The 25,632-nt window shown below is 52.3% G+C and overlaps 1 protein-coding gene and 1 long non-coding RNA gene across 2 annotated transcripts in view; one reads left to right on the top strand and one right to left on the bottom strand.

Annotated features, from left to right (window-relative positions):
- Window positions 1-4,913: 4,913 nt before the first annotated feature.
- Window positions 4,914-7,195, bottom strand: FAM181A (family with sequence similarity 181 member A). The gene is made up of 2 exons (XM_070357883.1): window positions 6,983-7,195; window positions 4,914-6,177 (listed from the first exon to the last, which is right to left on the bottom strand). The coding sequence occupies exons 1-2, from the start codon at window positions 7,193-7,195 to the stop codon at window positions 5,209-5,211; spliced, it is 1,182 nt and encodes a 393-aa protein (XP_070213984.1). The 3' UTR covers window positions 4,914-5,208.
- Window positions 7,196-7,351: 156 nt separating this feature from the next.
- The window catches only part of LOC138984326 (uncharacterized), a 29,131-nt gene continuing 10,850 nt past the window's right edge, over window positions 7,352-25,632 (top strand). The window contains exons 1-2 of the long non-coding RNA XR_011461550.1: window positions 7,352-7,492; window positions 16,720-16,865. This is a non-coding gene — a long non-coding RNA (uncharacterized lncRNA). The remainder of the gene's footprint in view (window positions 7,493-16,719; window positions 16,866-25,632) is intronic.

The following is a 25,632-nucleotide window of genomic DNA, read 5'->3' as shown; positions in this document are numbered from 1 at the left end:
CGCCCTGCCCAGTGAAGTCTCTTTCACCAGCACCCTCCAGGGCCTTGCGGTCCTCAGCCCCGCTCTTGGTGGGAGTGAGGGTGGTACCGGGGGCTGGGACAGGGCACGTGGAGCCCTGATTGTGTCACTTTGGTTTGGACTTCTGAAAGGCCCCAGAGCATGTGTCCTTCATTCACCAGAAGAGACCCGACGGCCCGAGGAGAGGGGGCAGCTTGCTGCCCTGTGATCGGAGCTGGCAACGTTGGTTTCTCTCTCCTGGTTCCGTTGCCAAAGAAACCGGAGCTTCATCACAAACAAGGTCTCAGAGCCTACAAGTCTCCTAACACCTGGCCTTGTCTTATGCACACGTTCCCTGCCACTGTCTTCACGTCTTAACTCACCCATTTGGCGACAAAGGCTGAGATACGAGGGGAAAGCCGTCTAAATACTGGCTCCTGTGAGCAGGTGCCGGAGGGAGGCTGTCGTCAGCCCTCGCAAAGGCCCCACACTAGAGAGGCAGGAAGCCAGCCCTGTGCCCTCTGCAGCATCCTCCCATCCTCCCATGCCTTGGGGGTAGCCGGGCAGGAGCCGCCAGCCTGCTGTGGGTGTTACAGGTGAGAGCACTGAGGATTGGCACTTAGGGCACTTTCTCGAGGTCTGAGTCTCTCTTACAAAACCCTGTTTGTTTTTCCATGGAAGTCACAGTCAGTCATTCTGGAGAAGGAAATGGAAACCCACTCTAGTGTTCTTGCCTGGAGAATCCCGTGGACAGAGGAGCCTGGTGGGCTCCTGCCCATGGGGTCGCAAAGAATCAGATGTGACTGAGTGAGCACGCACAGTAGCTCATAGGCACTGTCTTCCCCCACATGACTAAAGCCACTCAGGTGACACCAGAGCAGGTGACCTTGCTGAAGAGCCTGCTCGGGCCTCCTCTAGGAGAGGCTTGCTGCGGCTGCTAAGTTGCTTCAGTCGTGTCCGACTCTGTGCAACCCCACAGACGGCAGCCCACCAGGCTCCACCGCCCCTGGGATTCTTAATGGAGATCAAAGGTTATTTATGGCCTTTGCTCGATGAGCAGCCGGGAGGGTTGCAAGAGCACTGGTCCCAGGCCTGGCTTCACCTGGGCTTGCACCTCTGGGGCCTTGGGTTCCCAGCCTTGTGGCCCTTGGTGGCCTTTCTGGCTCTTACCTCTTGGCTTTCCATGGAACCAGTAAGTCCCAGTGCCTTCCTAAAGAGGCCGAGTCTGCCAATAGCACCTTCCAGCCAGGGGTTTGGGGGACCTGGCTGCTTCTTTCCCCCTCCTCCCTGGTACAGGTGGGAAAACAGGCCTAGAGAGGGGAAGGGACTTGCCTGGGTACACACAGCAAATCCCAGGGGGTCCAGCCCAGCAGTGCTCGGCTAGAGTCTCGTGCTGTCTTGCTGCAGAGATCCTGAAGAAATCCCGAAGGAAGCCTGCATCCTCCCAGACTGGGGATGTTCAACCCTAGGGTCCAGGGCAAGTGGCCAAGGAGGGCTCGGTGCATAGTAGGGAAAATCCTGACTGCATAATGCCTCCTCCGACCAGGAGCCAGAGGGCATGGCGGCAGTCTAGGATGGGATGGGACAGAAAGATGCTTGGGTGCGTTTGGGATGGGGCTGGGCATCAGGCAGGCTCCAGCACTTCTCGGGTCACCTTATGTCCTAGGGGGTCCTAACAGACAGGGGCCATGGATATCAGGCAGGATAGGGACACTGGTCACAGGGAGGTCTCCCCTGGAGGAGGTGAGGCTTGAGGAGATGGCAGGAGGTGGGAGGGAGGGCTCAGTCTCTGCATTCAGCACTGTGTGTGTGTGTGTGTTTGTGCAGGCACACGCATGCATGCTCAGTCATGTCCAAGTCTTTGCGACCCCATGAACTATATAGCCTGTCAGGCTCCTCTGTCCATGGAGTTCTCCAGGCAAAAATACTGGAGCAGGTTGCCATTTCCTTCTCCAGGGGATCTTCCCGACCCAGGGATCAAACCTGCAGTCTCTTGCATCTCCTGCATTGGCTAGTGGGTTCTTTACCAGCTGAGCCACCAGGGAAGCCTGCATTCAGCATTGGCACCATCTCTAGCCTGGGAGGCCCTGGAGTCACCTTGGTTCTTAGAATACTGTTATCCGTCCATACCAGTCAGTCACAGCCACTGGTCGGGGTCCTTCCTCTCCACTGCCTCACCCAGGCATGGCTTTTGCAGGTTCTCCTCCCAGTCCCCCAACCACCTCTGCATAACCCAGCAGCTAAAGGGTTAACATCCCACTGCTTCCGGAGTCAATCCTGATTGGTCGGTGCTCAGACTGTGCCAGGGGTTTCCTTTTTTGACCGTATCTGCTGTCAAGAGGACTGTGCAGCCCGCACTCCCATGCTTACCCAGCCCCTGGGAGGATTTCAGCCTCAGAGATGTGTAGACAGCCTCACCCAACAGTCCAAGTCCTGAAAGTGGCTCCATGTCGTGGGCAGAAGCACATGTGACCCAGTGCTGTTTTGATTAGGGGAGCAGCTACTTCTGCAGCGGCAGCTGTCCGTTTATTTTGATACTGAGAATTTCCGAGGTGTGTCTTTTCCCCAGCTTGCTTCCACGTGGGGAATTATGATGTCGGGTGCTTCTGTTGGGTGGCACCTTGGTAAAGGTTTCTGCTTCCAGACAAGGCTCCCAGCGTGTGACTGAAGAAGAACCACCAGGTATACCCCCTGGGAAAGGCTGAACCCCAGAGGGGCTGTGGGGGCCCAAGCTCCGTGCGCTGGAGCAGCACCCCAAGGAAACATGCCTCCCAGAGCGGGGCTCCTTCTCTGAAGGAGTCGGCTGGTTCGATGGCCCTAGAACCCATTCCTGTGGGCCGCCCAGTCTATAAACATTGAAATACTGGCGTGGAAGGACCTAGAGACTTAGTCAGATGACTAGGTGACTTTGGGTGGGTGCAGCTTTTCAATCCTTTGTGCCACGCTAGACTGCCTGGTGCTCTCACCATCCCCACAGCTACCCACGTGGCGGCTCTATTTTCCTTTTTTTTAATTTTCGATCACATTTTTCACATGAAGAAATTCTGGCACAGAGAGGTCAAGTAACTTGCCCAAGGTCACACAGCTACTAGGTGGCAGGGCCAGGATTAGAGCTTTTGACACCCTGCCGTACCGTGTGGAAGGACTGAACCTTATCACAATGGGTCCTGCAGGGACCTTTGTAATGACGTGCAAGTCGGGAAAGAGGGGACCTGCCTCCTCCAGGGACCCTGTCTAAGAGTGGAGCAGCCTGAGGTGAGGGTCCTGGCCGAGGGCTCCTTACCTCATGAACCAGATGATCATGCAAAACAACCCTGCCTGTGTCACGTGGCCTCGCGGCTTTGCCATCCTCTGAGACCATCGGACATAAAACACCAGAAACCTACCAACTTTCCCAGCGAGCAAGCTGCCCCATCCCTGGGGATGCCTCACTTCAGGGGGAACCTGCAGGCCCTTAGCAATCACTAATTCTGAGTCCTGTGTTAGGAAGGATTCTGAGGCCATATCTGGACCTGAAAGGGGAGCATCTGTGACCAGTTATGAGGCTCACGTTGGATGCAGAAGCGGTGGGTGTATCTGACTGCTATCTTTGATCTGGTCCCTCCTTTACGGAGGGGCTTCCAAGGTGGTACTAGTGGTAAAGAACCCACCTGCCAACGCAGGAGACATAAGAGGTGCAAGTTCAACCCCTGGGTTGGGAAGATGCCCTGAAGAAGGAAACGGTAAGCCGCTCCAGGGTCGGACAGGACTGAGAGATCCAGCACGCATGAGCTACTTTACAGAGGAGGAAACGGAGGCGCAGAATGGGGAGTAACCTGTTCAACATTCTGCTGTCGATGTGGGTGTGGAGTCCCCCGTCAGGCTGGCCCCCTGCCCCCATCCCAGTCGTGAGAACTGTGCTTTGAGGAAATGAGACGCTCAGCCTCTGTGGCAGCCCCCACACTCTCAGCCATGGAGCCACGCCACCCACTGCAGGATGGTGGAGGCCTCCAGTGGCTTGGCTGGTTTGGGTGCTGTCGGGGCCAACCGAGGGCTGCTGCCCACGAGCAGTGCCCCTCCGTGTGCATGGTCGCTGGCAGAGGCCCTCATCTTTCCATTGACGGGCGCCTAGTGTGTGCCAAGGGCTGCATCAGGCCCAGGAAGAGAGCCAGCGGCAGGAGACCTAGGAATCTGAATTAGCTAGAGGTGATGTTGACGGTGACGACAGTGATGGTGATGACTTTGAAACAACTCAGTCAGACAACCAGTTATTTTGTCCACAAGAGGCCCCGTTCCTGTTCGGCCTGACATTCCCCTCTGACCAGGGTCGGACATGACTGCCTTGGCCCAGCCTCTGCTCTGAGGCTGTGATGGGGTGGGAGGTGCCACCGAGGGTCCTGTTCTCATCTCACCCCTCATCCCACAGGTGGGGCAGGGAGGCCTGGAGAGGAAGGGTCCAGCCCTACATCCCACGGCAGAACCAGGAGGACAGATTCATCCCCCACCCTCCACACATACACCCCAGTACCAGCTCCTATTCTCCAGAGCAGTTTGGGCCCTCTGGGGCTCCAGGCCTCCCCTGGCCTCTATTTGCTGAGATTGGGAACCAGAGCATTCCTTTCCCAGGAATCCTCTCCACCCTCCTTCAGGTTGAGCTATCAGGCTCCCAGGCCCATTTCAGGCATCACGGAGGCCTCTGGGCCACTCTGGGCACCACCCCCCGCCCCTGCCAGCCTCTGTAAGCAGCCCTCCACCTGGGCATAGCCAGCATTTCCTAGGCCGGGGGACTAATCAACTTCATGAACCCGAGAATGTGAAAACTGCAAAAGAAATGCCTTTATTCTCTTAACCTTCTTAGTATTTACAAAGAACAAGAAGAACAAGACTGAGACTGGCTTACACAGTGGGTGGCAGGTGAACAGGTGGTGTAACGCTGGCTTCTGGGGTGGCCGGAGGGCCAGGGCAAAGGCCCCGGCCACCTGAGGTCTGCACGGGCACACAGGTGATCTGTCGGGCTCTGGCCTGCTTGCGGAGGGGCTGGCCTCCGGAGGCTGTGCGGACTGGCTGGACTGCTGCCCGAGAAGAAGCCCCTGCCCCATCCTGCCCTGCCCTCCTCCCCCCAATGCAAAGGGATGGTTCTCTCCCAGCCCACTCCTCACCAGAAGAGCTCGTTCCTGGGGGTCCCCGATACCCTGCAGGCCAGAAGAGGGAGCCAAGGCCCTCCCCACCTGGCTAGAGGTAGCCGAAGACATTGAAGATGGGTGGGGGCACAGCCGGCTTGGTGGGGATGGGTTTCAGAACCACAGGTCTGTACACTTTCTGCCCCGGGCCCTCCGCATCCTTGCAGAAGTGGGCCAGCTCGCCCGGGGAAGCTGCGCTTTTCCGCCAGAGGCCCAGGCTAGGCATCGGGCTCTGGGGCAGGGCACCTGGAGGGCTTGGGTAGACGGGCTGTCCATGGTACTGGAAGGGGCAGCAGCTCCAGGCACTGACGCGGCCCACCAGGGAGACCCCAGGCATCTTGAGTGGCTCCTTTTCAGCTGGTGCCCTGGGGGAGGTGGGCACCGGGGTGGTCTCGGGCCCCAGGGGCTCCAAGCCTTTACAGTGTTTCTTACCCTCGTAGGGAGGTCCCTCCCGGGGTCCCAGTCCCCCCTCCAGCCCCACGGGGTAGCTGTGGGTGGGCCGTGGCTCTTCCCAGAAGGAAGCAGGCAGCTGTCTTTTCCTCATGGGCACCTGGCCAGGCCTGGCAGCTCCTGGATCTGGCCCATGGAGGGTCCGCTCCTTAGAGAGGCTTTCCTCCCGGTCCAGGTTCCCCAATGCCTTCTCCTTGCAGCCCCCACCCCCGCCAGGGCTGGAACCGTGGCCAGATTCGAGGGGCAGCGGCCTCCCGGACCGGTCCTCGGGCCCCCTTTTCAGGTGAGGCTCAGCCCCTCTGCCAGGGAGGCCCCGCGGGAGCCGGGAATACTTCTGGGAGAAGCGTTTGAGCTGCTTCTGCAGGTACTTGCGGTGGTCCACCGAGCGGCGGCAGGGCGCGGACTTGTCCAGGGCCGCCTTGATGTCGCTGGACGCCAGGTTCACGAAGTTTAGCAGCATCTTCACGTCACTGTCGGATGCCATCACCAGAGCGCCGCTGCACCGGGCTTTCCATGAAGAGGCTGGGTTCTCCAGGCAGCTGGCAGCTCCAGGGAAGAGCACAGAGCCAACCTGGCGAGGGACACAACAGCCGTTGGTGTCTCTCCGAGTATCCACAGTCCACCCTCCCCAAAGGCTACATGGCTGCAGACAGCAGTGGTCCCCACCTCAGCCCCCCTCAGGCCTAGACAGAATCCCTGGGTCATGGGATACCCATTCAGGCTGCTAAGCATCTCCCAGAGCCTCTGGGATGCAATGGGAAGAAACCCATTTCATCTTCAACAGGCTCCGCACATGCAGGTGAGGCTGAGACAGGTCAGGCAACTTGCCCAAGGCCACTTGGCCCTACCAAATGGCACTGCTGGGGTGGGAGCCCACCAGCAATGTGTGTGTCTCCCCACACACCACGCTGCCCGCAGGGCACGACTTGCCAGCAAGGTTTTCATTTTCTGAGCCTAGGCAGCCACTCTACTTTAAGGCAAGGCCAAGCCCCTTGGTTGCCTGGCGGTGCCCTCCTCCTCCCACCCCCGCCCCCAAGTCCTGCTAGCAGCCGCCCCCCCCCTTTGGTCCCCACGCTCCACCCACAGGTCTCACGCAGGACAGGCAGGACCCCTGTCTGGCACTCAAGCCGAGGCCTGCCTGGCGGGCTGATCGCAGGCTGTGGGCAGCAGGGGCTCCCCCGTAGAAGCATCTGCAGCAATTTCATGCCTCCTCGGCCACCACCCCGCAGCCCCCTGCCCCTCCCCCAGGCCCCGGCCAGCCCCACGCCCCCCACCTAGTGGGGCCTGAGCCGCCAGGGCCTCCACACTGACCGAAAGTGCGGGGGCCCGGGCCCCCGCCAAGGTGGCCCGGCAGAGGTTTCCCCCGCGCTGCAGACCTGGGCCAGGCTTGGCGCGGCCGGCGAGCTCCGTGGTCCGGCTGGAGGCAGTTGTGCCGCCCTCGAGTGGGCTGAATGGAGGACGACGGGTCCCCGGAGCTGGGGGGCCCTCAGGCCAATCAGGAGCGCCTCTCCAGATACAAAGCATCCCAAGCAGGCGGCGGCCCCGTTCCCACATTCTTTGCCGTCACAAATTGTCACCATGGGGACCATCACAAAAAAGACAGCTCCCAAATGCAATCATTTCCCGGTAAATTTCTACCCTTCAGCCCACTCTCCCTTCTCGGCCTCCACGCCCCTCCTCCCCTTGACCTCAGTTCCCTGGTTTCTCGAGGGGGCGGGGTGTGTTGTGTGCGTGCGCGTATGTGTGTGTGTGTGTGTGTGTGTGTGTATTTAAAAAGTCCAAGATTGAGGAGGGGCTGGACCCAGAAGAGATGGGCTTGCAAACCTCCCCCCAAGACTCCGGGCCCGCAGCGGCCATGCTCCAGTGCAGGCAGACAATCGGACGGGGTAAGCCAGGGCGGGCTGCTTTCCCCGCTGTCCTTGAGTGTTGAGTGGCTCACTCGCACTGTCTCTCTCTCTCTCTCTTTCTCTCCCTCCCCACCCCCTTCCCAAGGCATGGGCACTGGCGGGCCTGCGAGGGCGGGCAGCACGCTGATGTTGGAAAGGTGGCCAGGGAAGGGCCCTCTAACGAGGTGCTGGGATATCCATGGGAAGGGGGCCGGAGCTCTCAGGAATCTTGTCTTTATGTTTGCTTCCTCAATTGAGCTGCACAAAGCCTGAATTGCCCATTCAGTGAGGCCGGACAAAAGGTTGGCGTTGCACGGTCCCCTAGCATTTGTAGTCAAACAGTTAGGGACTTAAATCGAGTCGTCATGATGGAGAAAGAGGTGGACAAAGCCCATAGAATTGCCATCAGCAAACATTTTCCTGTGTCATATTAGCCAGTCTCCATGGCTCCCCTTGGCCTGGGGACAATGGCACAAGTTTGCACACTTGGCTACTGTCACCGTGCCAACGCCGGCGGGGCCGCAAGCAGGGCCGCTCCGAGCAAGCAAGGGAACCCGGGGCCGGCCGCTGGCCCTGCCCACTGACTGGCCCGAGGGAAGGTGAGGCTGCAGGCTGAGGGAGACTGCCTGGGAAATCCGGATGGGCGAGGCCTCTGTGCCAGCCAGCTGGGTGGGCCCCCGGCACGCCACCCTCTGCCTCTTCTTTCCTCTCCTCCTCTCCCTCTCCTTCCCCCTCTCCTCTGCCACGTTCTCATCCTGCCCCCTAGCCAGCCGACACCAGCCCACACCTTGACATCACAAACTAAAGTACCAAGGGTACTCTCCAAAGCCCCCTCCCCACCCCCAGCCTGGGAGCCCCGGCAGGGCAGGACTCACCCACCAGTGACGCTCCCACCCCTTCCTTCTGGCCAGTGGGCAGCCACTGCCAGTGCCAGGTGCCTGCAGGCAGCACGGGGGCTCCAAGTCAACCCCGCTCTGGCCTGAGGGTCCCCACAGGCTGAATGAGGGGTTTGGAGGAGATGGTTTAGGCCCTCTTCCCCTGCTGCTGAGATGAAGGCTTGACCCTGGGCTGCAGCACCCCGACTGTGGGCCCCTATCTGCAGCAGCCTCTGCCTGCCCGAGGGCTAAACCACTGTCATTTCACCCCCTGAGATGTAGGGGTTTTTCACTTCTGCAGCTCCGTCCAGCCCACCCTGACTGGTGCTCCAACGTGCCCTGCCCACACGGCTGGAGAAAGCACTCTGCTGCCCGAGGTCACCCGGTTAGGCTCTGGAGCAGCTCTCACCATGGCTCCACACTGCCTGCTGCTGGGGGCACCCAGGCTCGTATGAATTCCAGCCCCTCCACAACCCATAGCCGGCCCAGGAGCCACCTTCTCCATCATTCTCTGCTGGGAGATTGACCTCAAATTACCCCAGCCCCAGACCCGCCTGGCCTCCAGACCCTCTGTGTCTGCTCCTGCCAGCCTCTCTGTCTGGAAGGCCTTCCCTCCTCTAAGAGCGTGGGGATGCTCTCTGCACACTCCGCTCAGATCTCAGCTTCCTCCGAGAGGCCAGCGCGCCTGCAGTCCCTTCAGCCCACCTGACGCCGCCTGCCCGTGACGTCATCCCCATCCACCAATGATGGACTCCCATCCCCAACAGGTCCCTGAGCTTCGTGGGACTCCAGTCTGCGTCTTTAAAAATCTCCAGAGCTCTTAATAGGGGCTGTCCTTCCACCAAATAAAGGAGAGAGGCGAGCAAGGAAGGGAGGGAGAGAAAAACAGGGTGAAGGTAATGGAGACTTGTAGAGCACCCGGTCCCCACTGAGACGCACGCACTTGGACCAGCTCACGCGGCCCTGGGACAGCTCCGAGGGGTGGGTGTGGCCAGCCCAGAAGGGCAGCACAAGAGGCAGCTAGGTTCCCAAGTGCCCACAGCTACTAACTGGTAGAACTTGAACCTGAAGCCAGGACTGTCTGTATACAAAGCCCATGTCAGTCCCGCCAGGCCATGACGCTCCCCTGGGCTGTTGGGTTGGACAGCCTCTCAGACCGGGTTTTCTGTGTCAAGTTCTAGCTTCAGCTCTTCTGTCCTTCGTCAGGACGTGACTCTCAACTTCTGACTCAGGAACATGGGAGCTACAGCAATGGGCGATCAGGCGAGGGGAGGGGTGGCAACTGTGGCTTGAACTGTGGCCTGAGACCCTGAACCACCACCCTGCACAGACCCAGCCCCACCCCAGGCTTCAGGCCACACCTCTGGGACTGCCTGTGGCCCTTGCCGAGGAAGCCTTCTCCATGATTTTCTGATGGCCTGTATACACAGGTGGAAAGACATCACTGAAAATAATCATGCCTCGCTCTGGAGAGAATTCCCACAGTCATTCTCTCAGTGCGGTCCTGGGTCTGTGCAGGGAAGCAGTTGTTTTCCCGTTTACAGTGGGTGGCACAAAGACAAGCTTCGGACTTCTGCTTCTTGGGCCCAATGCAGGCAACCCTGTCCCCTCAGCACTCTTCCGGGCCCAGCTCAAACATCCAGGAAATCTTTCACCAACGTGCCAGCATTATACATGCTCTCATCCTCCATTTACAGATTCGAAGATGAAGTCTAACCTCCTTGGTTTAACACCGAAGGCTGGCACAGAGGGTTGTTGCTGTTCAGTCGCTAAGTCATGTCTGACTGTTTGAGACCCCATGGACTGGAGCACGCCAGGCTTCCCTGACCTTCACTGCCTCCTTGCTTGCCCAGACTCATGTGCATTAAGTCAGTGATACCATCCAACCATCTTATCCTCTGTCAGCCCCTTCTCTTCTTGCCCTCAATCATTCCCAGCATTAGGATCTTTTCCAGTGAGTCAGCTCTCCACATCAAGTGGCCAAAGTATTGGAGCTTCAGCTTCAGCATCAGTTCTTCCAATGAATATAGAGGGTTGATTTCCTTTAGAGTTGACTATTTTGACATCCTTGCAGTCCAAGGGACTCTCAAGAGTCTTCTCCAGCACAATTCAAAAACATCAATTCTTTGGCACTCAGCCTTCTTCATGGTTCAACTCTCACATCTGTACATGACTACTGGAAAAACCATAGCTTTGACTATATGGACCTCTGTCGGCAAAGTGATGTCTCTGTTTTTTAATATGCTGTCTAGGTTGGTCATAGCTTTTCTTCCAAGGAGCAAGCATCTTAATTTTGTGGCTGCAGTCACTGTCCGCAGTGATTTTGGAGCCCAAGAAAGTAGCTTCTCACTAAATGTTTCATGAATTAAGTACTTTGGACATCCCATTACATAGAATTTACCTTGTGGACTAGAAGCAACTGCTTCCTGTCTAGTATTATTGTTTATACACCCCACCCATCCAGCGCCACCTGTGTGAGCTCCATGAAAGCAGGGAGCTTGTCCGCTGGCTCATTTCTGTATCTCCAGTGCCTAGAATGGCCTTGGTAAAGAGCAGGCCTTCATGACGGACCCTTGTGTCTGCCATGCTTGCACTTGATGACCAATTGTGTGCTCCATGTGTCTTCAAACAGGAGGCACTGTTTCACAATTGCAACCCCCTACACCACAGCAGGGGCTCTAGAAAGCTCTGTTGAAGGCAAGCCAACGGTGCTGACTTGGACTTGAGGGTCCCGTCCCAACCATCTGCTGTCAGTGCCATGGATCTCCGACATTCCAGTTGTGTTAACCCCGCCTCAAATTTATCCACACTGTTCATCACGAGGGACTCCATTCAGCACCCACCATGTGCCAGGGACCAGAGAGGCCAGAGTGGGCTCGCTTGGCTTGCTCCTTTGTTCCCGAGGCAACTTACTACAGAACAGGTCAACTTTGTCTTGATGATTAAGCACCCATTTTCTGCCCATCTGCCAGTGAAATGAACAACTCCCTAACTTTCCTCTGTTTCTTAAACTACTAGGGGCCACCCTTACAGAATCTCTAGATGTCATCTGACATGGCCCTCTTCTGGAGTTAGCTGACCCAGGTGCAACCCGAAACTGAAAACTAAAGGAGGCATTTGGCCATGTCTTGTGCCATCCAAGCCAGAGGGAACCTAGGGAGGTGATCTGGGGGCAGTGGGCTTTCAGACTGCTTTTATGCAGAGAAGCCCGTTAAAAAGTATTGTGTGGGAGCCCATTATGTAAAATAGTGGCAGTGGTGTGCAGTGAACACAGATTGATTTTTGCACACACAAATGCATGCTTCCTATTTATATTGCAAACAGTAGATCAGAACAAGGAAGTTGTTTTGATGACAGGGAATGTTGAAACAAGGGTCTATAGATTACAATCTGACATCAGCTGTACTGCCAATCACCCCAGCTCAGGAAACATACAAAGGCCACATGGAGGGCGAGGGCACAGTGGTGCAACCAGCACCTCTGTGGTGGTGTGACGCAGACATCACAAGATGATTTATGTAACCTGTTTATATAATGGGAGTATTTCTATCAAAGACCAGCCTGAGGCTTGCTGTCAACTGTAATCAGAGCAGACAGGCTTCCTGCTTCCTTGGAATGGGAGGTGTGGGGTTGAAATTGGGCTGCTGAGCCGCGGGCTTCCCGTCTTGGCGAACCTTGCCTCACAACTGAGGCTGTTCATTGGCATGGCTGGGCCCTCAGAGCGACTGGAGACCTCATGACGACCCGGGAGAAGCCACAGCCCAGCTCAGACAGTCCCTGTGTCCCTGGCTGCAGTGACAGGGACAAATGTCAGTGTGATTAAGTCCCATATTGGAAGCAATTTCACCACTGGCTTTGGAGACAAGATCTCTGAACTCTGCCTATAGCTGGCTGTGTGATCTTGGACCAGCCACTCACCTTCTCTGGGCCTCAGTTTCATGGCTGGGTTATATAAGTAGTTCTCAGCCTCCATTTTTGCACACACAGACATTGGTGAGGGGCTGGTGTGTCACAAGTCAGTGTTATTTTCAAAGGTTCCAAACTTAGCAAATGTGCTTTTTCTTAACATAAATTAGAACAGAGTTAGCATAATAAAGTTAGATGTACTCCCTTGCATTCCCCAGTGTTTTCTTGAAAGTGATATGAATGAGCTGGTAAGTCTGATAACACAACTTTCAAGGAAGAGAGGATAGGGCATTGAATTTTCATTCATGTGGGGTCTCAGAAAGATCAGGGTTCAGGAAAGAATTTTATGCTGGATGAGGTGAGCACAGACATGTGTGCCTTGTCCTAAGTGTCAGGGGGAATGCATTCAGTCTGATGTTAGCTATAGGATTTTTGTAGATGCTCTTCATCTAATTGAGAAAGTTTTCTTTTATTCCTAATATACAGACATTTGTGTGTGTTTTTTTTAAATAAATCACAAATGTGTGTTGAATATTGTCAAGTGATTTTTTTCCATCAGTTTATATGATCATGTTGTTTTTCTTGTTTAGCCTATTGATATGGTGGATCATACTGATTGATATTTAAATACTGAACCAGCCTTGCATTCCTGGGGAAAATATCCTATTCACTTAGGGTGTATAATTCTTTTCATATAAGCTGAATATAATATGCTAATATTTTGTTGCAGATTTTTTTTCTTTGCTCTTCTCTATGTTTATTGAATGTATTAGTCTATAGGCTTGTTTTTTTGTAATTGTTTTTCCTAGTTTTGGCTTCATGATAACACTGGCCTCATAAAATGAATTGGGAAGTGTTTCCTTTGCATTTTTTTCCCCTAGAAGGGTGTAAAATTGATGCTAACTCATTAAATGTTTGGTAAGATTCTCCCATGAGAATATCCGGGCCTGGGGATTTATTTTGAGGGAGATTTTTAACTATGGATTCAATTTCTTTAATATTTATAGAGTTACTCAGATTATCTCCTTCCTGTTGGGTGAGCTTTGGTAGGTTGTAGTCTTTCAAGAATGGATCCATCTCCTCTAGGTTATTGAATTTATGTGCGCAGTTCATGTTATTCTCTTATTATCCTTTTGATATCTGCTGGATCTGCAGTACAATCCCATTTCATCCTTGATGCTAGTCATTTGTGTCTGTTTTTGTCAGCCTTGCTAAACAATCTTATTGATCTTTCAAAGAACAAGCATTTTATTGATTTCCTCTATTGTTTTCTGTTTTCAGTTTCATTGATTTCTATTCTTTTTTAACTTTCTTCCTTCTTCTTTGGATTTGTTTTGTTTCTCTTTTTCTAGTTTCCTAAACTTAGACTATAGAGATTTGCTTTTCTAATGTAAAAAGTTAGCACTATAAAATTTCCTCTCAGTGCTGCTTTAGCTGTGTCTCACATATTTTGACATGTTTTATTTTCATTTTCAATCAGTTCAGTGCATTTTTGTATTTCCCTTGATACATCCTCTTTGACCCTGTGATGGTTAATTTTATGTGTCAGCTTGACTCGATTACAAGGTGCCCAGATGTCTGGTTAGTCATGAGTTCAGGGTGTGACTGTCAGGGTGTTTCTGGAAGAGATGAGAATTTGAAATACTGGACTGAGAAGAAGGCATTGCCCTTCCCAGTGTGGGCGGCACCATCCAATCTGTTGAGGACCTGAATAAAACAAAAAGCAAAGGAGGGAGGATTTATTTCTTTCCCGGTTCCCTGCTTGAGCAGGGACATCAGTCTTCTCCTGCCATTGAACTGAACCGGGACTTACATATTCAGCTCGCCTGGTTCTCAGATCTTTGTACTCAGACTGGAAGTACACTACCAGCTTTGCTGGGTCTCTAGCTTGCATTTGGCAAACTAAGAGATCATGGGATCTCTTAGCCTCTATAATTGCATGAGTCAGTGCCTCATAATAAATCTGTCTCTCTCGCTCATATACTCCTGAAGTATGTTGTTTTAATTTCTGGCACCTAGAGATTTGAGGAGATCTTTCTGCTATTGATTCTAATTCGATTTCATTAGGGTCAGAGAACATACACAGTGTAATGTAAATTCTTTTAAATTTGTTGAAGTTTATTTAATGAGCCAGGATATGGTCTATCCTAGCAAATATTCCACAAACACCTGAAAAGAATGTATATTCTGTTCTTGCTGGCTGGAGTGTTATATGTCAATGAGATCTTGCTGGCTGATGATGCCGTTCAGTTCTTTTACATCTTTGTTGGTTTTCTGTTTAGTAGTTCTATCAGTTGCTGAAAGAGGGTTGTCTAAGTGTTCAACTATAATTGTGGACTTGTCTTCTTTTCCTTTCAGCCTTATGGGTTTTACTTCATATACTTTGCAGCTCTGTTTTTTGATGCACAAACATTTAGGATGGCTATGTTTTGTTTCTTGGTTGATTGACACTTTAAGTATTACATAATGCTTCTCTTTATCCTTGGTAGGTCTCTTTGCTCTAACATCTACTTTGCGGCTAAGCTGCTAAGTCGCTTCAGTTGTGTCCGACTCTGTGAGACCCCATAGACGGCAGCCCACCAGGCTCCCCCGTCCTTGGGATTCTCTAGGCAAGAACACCAGAGTGGGTTGCCATTTCCTTCTCCAATGCGTGAAAGTGAAAAGTGAAAATGAAGTCGCTCAGTCATATGTGACTCTTAGCGACCCCATGGACTGCAGCCCACCAGGCTCCGCCGTCCATGGGATTCTCCAGGCAAGAGTACTGGAGTGGGGTGCCATCGCCTTTACCTGGTATTAATATAGCCACTCCTGATTTTTTTTTAATTAATGCTTGCATAATATATCTTTATTCATCTTTCTACCTTCAACCTGCCTATTACAGTTATATTTGAAGTGAGTCTCTTGTGGGACAATATGTGATTGGATAATTTTATTAATCAACTCTGCCAATCTCTTCCAATTTTTATGCCATTTAAGTTACATTAACTGATGTAATGTTAGGGATTAAATCTGACATTTGGTCATTTGTTTTCTGTTTTTTTAAAATATTTCTCTTTATATAGTTTTTTTCTTTTTTAGTGGTTGCCCTACATATTTCAGTGTACACACATAACTTGTTATTTTCAACACGTTACCATCATTTTACTGTTGTCTCAGATCAGTGCTTCTCTATCTGATGCCAGGCCCTTCCCCAGACCAACAAATTCAGAATCTTTTATTGGGTGGGATGAGGGAGGTGAGTCAGACCCTGTTTTCTTTTTTTGAACCAGGTGATTCTAATGTGCAGCCAGGCTGGAAATTCAGTGCCTGGGTGCTCTCTGAGACTCCTTCCAGGACAGATAAATTAGGCAGGTGAAGATTCTCAGAGAGCCTGGAAACATGTCCAGGTCCAAAGCCTCATTATAGTTCCAACACTAGAAGTCACTTAGTACACTAAGGCACCACCCTTATGGCAGAAAGCAAAGAACTGAAGAGCCTCTTGAGGAAAGTGAGAGTGAATAAGCAGGCCTAAAACTCAATATTCAGAAAACTAAGATCATGGCATCCGGTCCCATCACTTCATGGCAAATAGATGGAGAAACAATGGAAACAACAAGGGACTTTAATTTGGGGGGCTCCAAAATCACTGCAGATGGTGACTGTAGCCATGAAATTAAAAGACGCTTGCTCCTTAGAAGAAAAGCTATGACCAACCTAGACAGCTTATTAAAAAGCAGAGACATTGCTCAGCCAACAAAGGTCAATCTAGTCAAAACTATGGTTTTTCCGGTAGTCATATATGGATGTGAGAGTTGGACCATAAAGAAAGCTGAGTGCCAAAGAACTGATGCTTTTGAACTGTGGTGTTGGAGAAGACTCCTGAGAGTCCCTTGAACTGCAAGGAGATCCAACCAGTCCATCCTAAAGGAAATCAGTCCTGAATATTCATTGGAAGGATTGATGCGGAAGCTGAAACTCCAGTATCTTGGCCACCTGATGAGAAGAACTAACTCATTGGAAAAGACCCTGATGCTGGGAAAGATTGAAGGCAGGAGAAGAAGGGGACTACAGAGGATGAGCTGGTTGGATAGCATCACCGACTCAATCAATGGACATGCGTTTGAGCCAGCTCTGGGAGTTGGTAATAGACAGGGAAGCCTGACGTGCTGCAGTCCATGGGGTTGCAGAGTCGGACACGACTGAGTGACTGGACACTAAAGCAAACTTGCAGATGAGGTTAGGAAGAAGACAGACAGTGTCCGTCTCACCAAGGAGGGCTCTGCCCTTTGCCCGTGCTCAGTTTCTCTAGAGTCAGTGCCCCCGGCTGTTCTGGAGGCTGGCCATTTACAAAACACCTCGGTCACCGAGTGAGCATCAGGAGATAGAGGAAAGGCTCAGGACCCTTTGCCACGAGGCTTGGGGCCAGATCCCAGCCAAAGAACCAGCCTTTTATCATTTCCTTTACAGATGGTCGTTGGATGCCCGTTGTTCACTTCCATCCCCGTTGGTCACTTCCTTCCCCATGCAGACATCACTAACAGATCACAACACCCTCTCCTGCTGACCCCTGCAGCGGCTCTGCACCTTTCAGCAGCCTCCACCAAACAAATAAGGTAAAACCTGTGTTCAATCCCTACCCAGCTTATGGGCACCTTGAACTCTCTTAATCTGCTTTATATCATGTTCATTTTTTCACCTCCCACTGCCTGCAATCAAAGTCAGCTTGGGACACACTTATCAAACACCTCATTTTCTTTATAGATCTAGCTTTCAGACTTCATTGGCTAATGAATTCCTTCTGATCAGAATCACTGTCCACTCGTGCATTCTCCTGTCACATGGTTATGTATCCTCTATTCAGGGGCTGAGCAGCGGGTGAGACTTGGAGACATTTTAAGGAAAAAGTGAAGGGTAAAGCCCCTTAGGGAAGCACTCTGGGGGATACACCTGGAGTGGAGGCTGGCTCCACCATTTCTTAGCTCTGGCACTTTGGGCAGGTCAGCTAATCACACAGAGCTTCAGTTTTTCTCTCTGTGAAATGGGGACATGGAGAGTTATGCAAGACTCTTCTAAGGATAGTCAGAGCCCAGTGGTTTGGTTCCAAAGTATTTAATGAGCACCTACTATGTGCAAGGCATTCTACGAGGCACCAGAGATGTCAAAATGAATAAGACATCCATGCTAACAGCCTAGCAAATAGACCTCTTACTCTATGCTGTAGAGAATGTTCCAAAAATGTCATCTGTATCAATTCCTTCATAACAAGCTGGCTGTTGCTATCATCCCCACTCTACAGATGAGAAGACTGAGCCACAGGCTGACTAGGGGACTTGCCCAAGACATCACAGCTAGAAGAGGTGAAGCTGGAGTTCAACCCCAGCAGATTATCATAGTTTTATGATAATAAGCTCTGAGCCTCAGGTTCTTCATCTTTAAAATGAAGTTCCCCGGCAAGGCAGATAATGGGAAGTAAGAAACATCATCTTTGAAAAAGGCTAACGAGGTGCCTGGCTCATAGCCGATGCCCTTCCCTCTCCTTTGCTTCCCCTCTGTGCTGGGTCCAAAACTGCCCAGGTGACATCCACGTTGGGCATGTCTCACCCGTAGAGGGGCTGATGTGACAGGAGTGACATGGAAGTAGTATCTCAGTGCCCCGTGGACGCCCCAGTGGACCAGGGCTTCACTTCTCACCATGAGAGATCCCATTCTGGCCCCTGCCGCCCTCCGCATGCCCCATCACTTGGATTGTACCTTCTGGCGCCTTTCTGATGTGTCTCTTCACCTCACCCAGGACACCAGCCCGGGATGAAAAGTCCGTTTAATCTCAACTGCCAACTCGGATTTGATTGGTGATGGCTGGCGGGTGCCCCTGGAAAGATTCCGAGGGCCCCTCAGGGCTTAGCAGTTAGAATGCCCCAATCAGCTAGTGATGTCTTCCATGGGCCTGGATTAGCTAGGTGTCCCTGGATCCAGTTTGAGATCACAGGATGCAAAGCTTGGCATTCTGGTAACCCATCACAGGATGCTAAGGTTGACATTCTGGTAACCAAGTCTCTGGGGTTTTCATTAAGGGAACAGGGCAAAGAGAAGGGAAGTGACTCCCCAAGGACTCAAGTGCTCCCACTCTCCAGGCCAGAGTTCACTGATTCAGTCAACAAACTGAGACTGGGGTGTTAGGAATGTTGGAGAATGGAGCCAGTGAGAACTTTAGTGCAGTGGAGGGGGGAGGTCGCCCCAGGAAGTAGGGCAGGATAAGGTGAGAAAGTAAGTTGTCTTCCATGTATATTTGCATGCATGTGTGCTAAGTCGCTTCGGTCATGTCCGATTCTTTGAGACCCAGTGGACTGTAGCCCACCAGGCTCCTCTGTCCATGGGATTCTTCAGGCAAGAATACTGGAGTAGGTTGCCATACTCTCCTCTAGAGGATCTTCCTGACCCAGGGATTGAACCCACTTCTCTTACATCTCCTGCACGGGCAGGTGGGTTCTTTACCACTAGCACCACTTGGGAGGCCATATTTGCATGCAGTAGGTGCATAATAAAGCCTGTTGAATGTGGTTCAGTGAACAAACTAGAATATGGAGCAAAATAATTGGTTGGCTTCCGAGCCATCTTGGAAACTCAACAGTCACCTCCCAAAGTGTAAATAGCAGCTGCCTCCGCAATGCTTGGCCCTCCTGGCCACAGCTCTCCCTCTTGGCTGCTTTGCACAAACAACACACTCTCATCATCAAAGAGGAGCCTTTGCCCCCTGGGAGTGGGATTTCCCCAGAGAAAGGTGGTGGGGCAGGGGCCTGATGCCCCTTGAACACCACAACGTGCTGAGAGTTTTATACCGGCCGTCTCATTTAATCCTCAATGAACCAATGAATAAATGAGACTTTCTAAGACGGGAGTTATCCTTCCCATTTGACAGGTTAAGAAACTGAGGTTTGGGGAGTTAGAATTCTTTACTGTCACTGTACTGAGCAGCAGAAGAGCTGGGTCTGACCTCGGGCTGCGTCTACACCACTGCACCCCTCAGAGAAGTGGGAGGCGTTGTCCCCTCTTGTCTGGTCTGGCCTCTTGGATCTCCAGCCCTGTGCTTCCCACCTGGAGCGTCTGCTCCTCTTTGGTCCTACACAGTGGGCTCCTTTTCATCACCTAACTTTCGCTTCCTGACCTCTGATTGCAGTTCTGTATGTCACCCAAATCCAACCCAAAATATATCTTTAAAGGATTCTCTGAACAAAGTCTTGCTACAGGAGAGGAACAATTACGTAACGAGCAAATGGGCTCTTCAAGCCTGCTTTGTGCATTCCCTTCCCAGGGTCCTTCACAGGTCCTGACTAGGTAGGAGGGGAGTAAGAAGAGTTACCACGGGACTTCCTTGGTGATCCAGAGGTTAAGAATCCTCCTTGCAATGCAAGGGACACAGGTTCGATCCCTGGTCAGGGAACTAAGATTCCCACATGGAGCCCACACACCACAACTGGAGGATCCATACACTGCAGTGAAAGATCCCACACGCCACAGCTAAGACCCCAAACAGCCAAATAAATGAACAGATAAATAAATAAGAAGAGTTACCATGGTGAACGCAGTGCCCGCTCACCTCCGCCCCCATGCCAGACCCAAGCTCTTCTGGCCAACATCACCCCCTTGTACGGTGTTCCTGTGTTTGTTTCAGGGAACCACAGTTCTCCTTGCTTTTCCTCAATCACCAGGCACTCCATCTTTGCATTTGCTGTTCCCGCTTTCAGGAACTCCCTTCCCGCCACCTAGTTCTATAAATAAAGTTTTCCTGGGACACAGCCAGGCCCTGATCCATCTGTGCTGCTCTGGGGCAAGAGTGGCTGCGACAGACACCAGAGGGCGTACAAAGCCAGAAATACTTACCATCTGGTCCTTTATAGAAAACTGCCAACCTCTGCCCTGGATCTTTGCAGGGTCCACCCTTTCACCTCATTTATGTCTTTATCCCCCCTATCCTCCTGCTGCATTCTCTGCTTTACTCTTTCCCATCACACTCACCTCCACGAAGCCCTGTGGATATTTACGCACCTGCTTTACTGCCTGATGCCACTAGAGGTCAGTCACACGGAAGGCAGGAACTTGGACTCCTGCTAACTCGATTGTCCCAGTGCCTAGAACTGTACCTCACACATGGTGCTGGAGAAGTAAATTCTCAGCGAATGAATGTTTCCCACACTCCGGGACACTGGTCTGGCCCATACCTCTGGGCTTCTGACTCAGTTTCCTCTGCCAGGTCTCTCCCCAGGGAGGCTGAGTCCCGTTATGAATGGATGCAGGCCCCAGGGACACGCAGCCTGGGTTCAGGCAAGCCCTGTACCACTTCCATGTCATGAAGTTCTCATCATATTAAAAAAATTTTAACACATTCTAACTTGGAGGGAGGTGCAGAAATGCTGATGCTTTAAGTGTTTACATGTGACAGAATAATACTCTCCTAACACAGAAAAGCTTTGCAATATAATGGTGAAACTTACAAGATAGTTACAGTTTATTTTTGCTTTTAATTCAATTCAGTTAAAATATTAATTAACATCTATTACAATAAGATAAATAATTAATTTTGAAATAGTTAAAGTGGAGGTTAACTTAGATATTAATGAGCAGTGCCCGGGAGGACACAGGTGATGATGTTAGAGAGTCGCTCTTTCTTTTCTTCTTTCCTCGATCCTATGAAATGGTCATCTCATTGGAGGGAATGTCCAAAGCCTGGACCAGAAAAAAAAAATCCAAAACCTCACTGCTGGAGCACTTCTAACTCCCCCTGAGACACCTGGAGCAGTGTAGGAGGGTCTCTGCTCTGCCATCAGCTTCCCCTCCACTTCCACTCAACCTTCCCCCCGGGGTCCCTATGAGTCCCTATCAGATGCCCCGTGTCAGGAGCTTCCCTTGAGACCAGTAAGCCCTGGTCAGAGCGCTACATCCATCTATAAGGAGACAGATAGGGGCGCAGGTTCACTCCCCACATCCTCCACCACCGCGGGGCAGAGGATAAGAGCGGAGCCCTGGGGCAGCTGGATCTTCTCCCGGGTAAGCGCTTGGCCCAGAGAACATAGTTTTTTGATGGCTAGTTGAGTGGTGGTCATAATTTCTTCCGCAAAGGCAATACATTTTGGGTTTTGTTTTGTTTGTTGTTTTTTTTTTTTTTTTGGTCATGCCATGCAGCTTGTGGGATTTCAGTTCCCTGCCCAGAGACTGAACTTGAGCCATGACAGTGAAAGCCTGGAATCCTAACCATTAGGAACCAGGGAACTCCCACAGATAGTGCTTTAAATTTTTGGCCGCACCATATGGCAGGGGGATCTTAGTTCCCTGAACAGAGATTGAACCCGAGCCCTCCGCATAGAGATGGTGCAGTCTTAACCACTGAGCCACCAGGGAAGTCCTGAGGGTGCATTTTGTATATGAGCTTACTTAGGGCTTCCCACGAAGAAGGCAATGGCACCCCACTCCAGTACTCTTGCTGGAAAATCCCATGGACGGAGGAGCCTGGTGGGCTGCAGTCCATGGGGTCGCTAAGAGTCGGACACGACTGAGCGACTTCACTTTCACTTTTCACTTTCATGCATTGGAGAAGGAAATGGCAGCCCACTCCAGTGTTCTTGCCTGGAGAATCCAGGGACGGGGGAGCCTGGTGGGCTGCCGTCTCTGGGGTCGCGCAGAGTCGGACACGACGGAAGCGACTTAGCGGCAGCCGCAGCAGCCGCAGCCGCAGCCGGGCTTCCCCAGCGGCGCTAGTGCTAAAGAGCCGCCTGCCGATGCAGGAGGCGTAAGAGACGTGGGTTCGATCCCTGGGTTGGGAAGATCCACTGGAGGAGGTAATGGCAACCCACCCCAGTATTCTTGCCTGGAGAATCCCTTGGACGGAGGAGCAGGCTATGGTCCACAGGGCCGCACAGAGTCAGACGCGACTGAAGCAACTTAGCGCTAGCACTGTGGCCGGAAAGCCTGGCCAACTGGCTCTTCACTTCCCGTCTTAGCTGCCTGCCACGGCCCTAAGGGCTCCTGCGAATCTCTCTCTCTCCAGCAGATACCTTGAACCATAGGACAGAAATAGCAGGACCGTGGAGGCCATGAGAAACCCATGGGAGTTGGGGGAGGGGGGCGTGCCCAATTCTGCCACTTTCCAGCTGGGTGACTGAAGACAAGCCACTCAACCAATCGAGCCTCAGTTTTTCCTCTGTCACCTACCAGCCACGCCCTTGGAGGAGCCCAAATAACACAGGCCCGTGCTTAGCCCACAGCTGGCCGGTGGTCAGCATTTCCCATTCATTTCATCAGTCCAGTTCAGTTCAGTTGCTCAGTTGTGTCTGACTCTTTGTGACCCCACGGACGTTCAGAACGCCTGTCCATCACCAACTCCTGCAGCTTGCTCAAACTCATGTCCATCGAGTCGGTGATGCCATCCAAGCATCTCATCCTCTGTCATCCATCCCGTATCATTTCATTTCATCTGACCTCCTTATTAATCAGGTGAGGGAACTAAAGCTGAGAGCTGAAACGGCTTGTCCAAAGCACCCAGGTGAGCTCGTGGCATGGCGAGATCAAGCTTCCTGACTCTGAAAGCAGTGCTCCCACCCTCTCTTTTGAGCCTTTTTTTTCTGCACTGTTGTTTGGCTACGAGAGGAAAATGCAGGATTCTTCTGTGGGTGCTCGACTTTGGCCTCAAGTGACCACAAGTGGGCGCCCTCTGAATTGTTCAGAGTCTCCTGCGTTGCAGGTGAGGGAGACTTTAGGTCCTTCTGCTCCCAAGTTCATGGTCTCCCAGGCCTGCAGCCCAAGCTCCCACCCCATCAGGCTTCTGAAGGGAGCCCTCCACATCCCACACCATCCAGCACCTTCCAGAGCCCCTGCCCACCTCCTTCCTGCCCCCACCTCCCACCTCCCACCCCAGGAAGATCTAGTCTCCATTGCTGAATAGATCTGGGATACTTGGAAGCCCCTCCTTGTTTTCGCTGAGCAGGGGGTTCGGGATCACATTGATGTTTGTTCATTGCTTCCACCCACACCCCCAAACCTCTACCCACTGACATGTGCTCAGCACTTGCTGGTAGGAGGGCGAGGCCAGGCCTGGGAGATGGAGCAGGGCCCAAGGGAGTCGCTTGCCTCTCGGAGGGAACGTTCCAGGAGGGGAGGGGGACTTAGTTACAACACTGATGACAGGATGTACTTCAGTGCGTTACTGGGGGTGAGGGTGGGACCCCAGGGCAGTTTCTGGAGGCTGATTCTCCTGATTTGCGTTCTCAAAGAAGCAAAGGAATTGTCCAAGTAAAGAGAGCCCCTGGTTCAAAGAAGTCACAGGGGTAGACCCATGCCTTTGGGTGAGGATCCCCATTCTGGACACTTCTCCCCATCTGTAAATGGGAATAACAACTCATGCCTACTCTGCCTCCTCTTAGAATGAAAGAGGATACAACTACTAACAATGGAAGCAGGCTGGAAATGCTAAAAAAACCCACACCAACATTGGTGTTAAACAATATAATGCAGCACCGGTGCTTTCTTCTTTCACGAGGCTCTACCCAGTGAGCCTCCAGTTCACGGTCTCCAGCATGCGCCCTCCCTTCCTTGACCTGCTTGCAGATGCATTTCCTGGGTCCCTAATGACAGTCCCTGCGGGGCTCCTGCTGCTGACCCCACCAGGGCCGCCCTTCCCTTTTCCTTCCTCAGCTTCCCCTGAGTCATTTTAAGTTTCTCGTATAAGGCCTATTAGAATAAAAGCAGGAAGAAAGACAAGCCAGGAGACCATCCTGCAGCTCTTAGAAGATTAAAGTCTATGGAAAGGATCCCAGGTGGCTATGGGCACCATGCCCCCTGCACCCTGAGGCTGCCGGCCAGGAGGACCTGACTCTGGGCTGAAGAGTACTGTTTGAATGTTGGCATTGCCCCATCACCCCTTTTCCATCATTTTAGACTCACAGATGACAAGCTAGCTTCAAATTTCATTTTTCCAAAGAGTCCTTCTGGTCTGGGGCAGGGGTGAAGTGAGAACGGAGCCCCTCCATACCGTAACCACACGCTCCTTGGGTTCAGTGGACCACTTTCAAGGACCCAAAAAGCACGCTTACATTCCAAAGCCTGTGGTTCACTTGGCTTTGCATTCTCTCCTCGCCTGGCCATGCATCACCAAGTATGCACTTCTCCACTTCTCCCAAAGGCATTCTCCTCCTGGAGGGCAGAGTGGAACCATATGAGATCTCACTCAGATGAGTTGGGGAAGCATTATCAGAGACCAAGTGGCCTCTCGGGGGGCTCTGATTGACCCGGGAGCCCCCTCCTCTGCCCCGGGATGGGAGGCCTGCTGAGGGTCCTGGGCTCTGGGTCCAGGATCAAAGGTCAGCAGGGTTTGGGGAGGGCCTTTCTCTCCCTGATCAAGGAGGAGTGGGATCACCACCCACTACTATGAGAAACTGGAGGCTTGTATACCTATCAGGCAGCCTTCCCAAACCTCTTCCTAGGGAAGCCACCTTAAATGCCCATTTTAACCAGATTTCAAATGGCTTTGAAGGCTGAGATGACCGCATCTCGTTCAGATGTATGTGACTGTAAAGGGGCGTGGACTTGGGGACTTCCCTGGTGGCTCAGTGGCTACGAGTCCATCCCAGTTGCTGCAACTAAGAACTGGCACAGCCAAAAAAAAACAAAAATAGTTTTCTTTAAAAAAAGAGAGTGGACTTGGACACGTGTGAATCAGGAAGTGGATGGCTGGAGTCGACAGTGTTCCAGGTCCTGGGCCAGGGTCAGCCCGAGTGTCAGCTGCCTCTCTCTCTGGCTTGGCCATGACCTCCTCCCCATCCTCTCTAAGCTTCTTCTCTGCTCCTCCCTCCCAAGAACACACTCCAGGTGCCTGAGCCCCCAGCCCTGAGGACTCTTGGATCATTCCGCCTGACACCCAGCAGAGGCACTCCTGGGCACTTGCTCTGTGCCCGGGCTTCCCCGGGATGCTGGGACACAGCAGACACCTAGGAGAGCCCAGCCCGCTCCATCATGTGCAAAAGACAGACCCTGAACACATCCAAGGTTCTGGCCTTGATTCCCAAGTCGGGGATTAACAGAGGCCATGAGACAGGTCAGGGAGGGCCTTTCTGGGGAGGAGACATTTAAGCTGGGACCTGAATGTCAAGGTGAGAGTAGGTATTTCCCAGAGAGAGACATGCATGGGCTTTCAAGAAAAGGGGAGCAATCAAAGGTAACCCTTAGATCTTTGACCCGAGCAAGCAGATGAACAGAAAGGATATTTTCTGGGAAAAGAAAAGCAGAGGCAGGAGTGAGTTTGTGGGAGGAAATCCAGAGTTCAGGTCTGGCCACCGTAAACCTGATATATCACTTAGACATGGATCTGGAGTGTCATGAGGGCAGATAGAAACG

This window comes from Bos mutus, chromosome 21 (genome assembly GCF_027580195.1).
Source record: "Bos mutus isolate GX-2022 chromosome 21, NWIPB_WYAK_1.1, whole genome shotgun sequence".
Classification (NCBI taxonomy): Eukaryota; Metazoa; Chordata; class Mammalia; order Artiodactyla; family Bovidae; genus Bos; species Bos mutus.
This window is presented reverse-complemented; position numbering and strand designations above follow the sequence as displayed.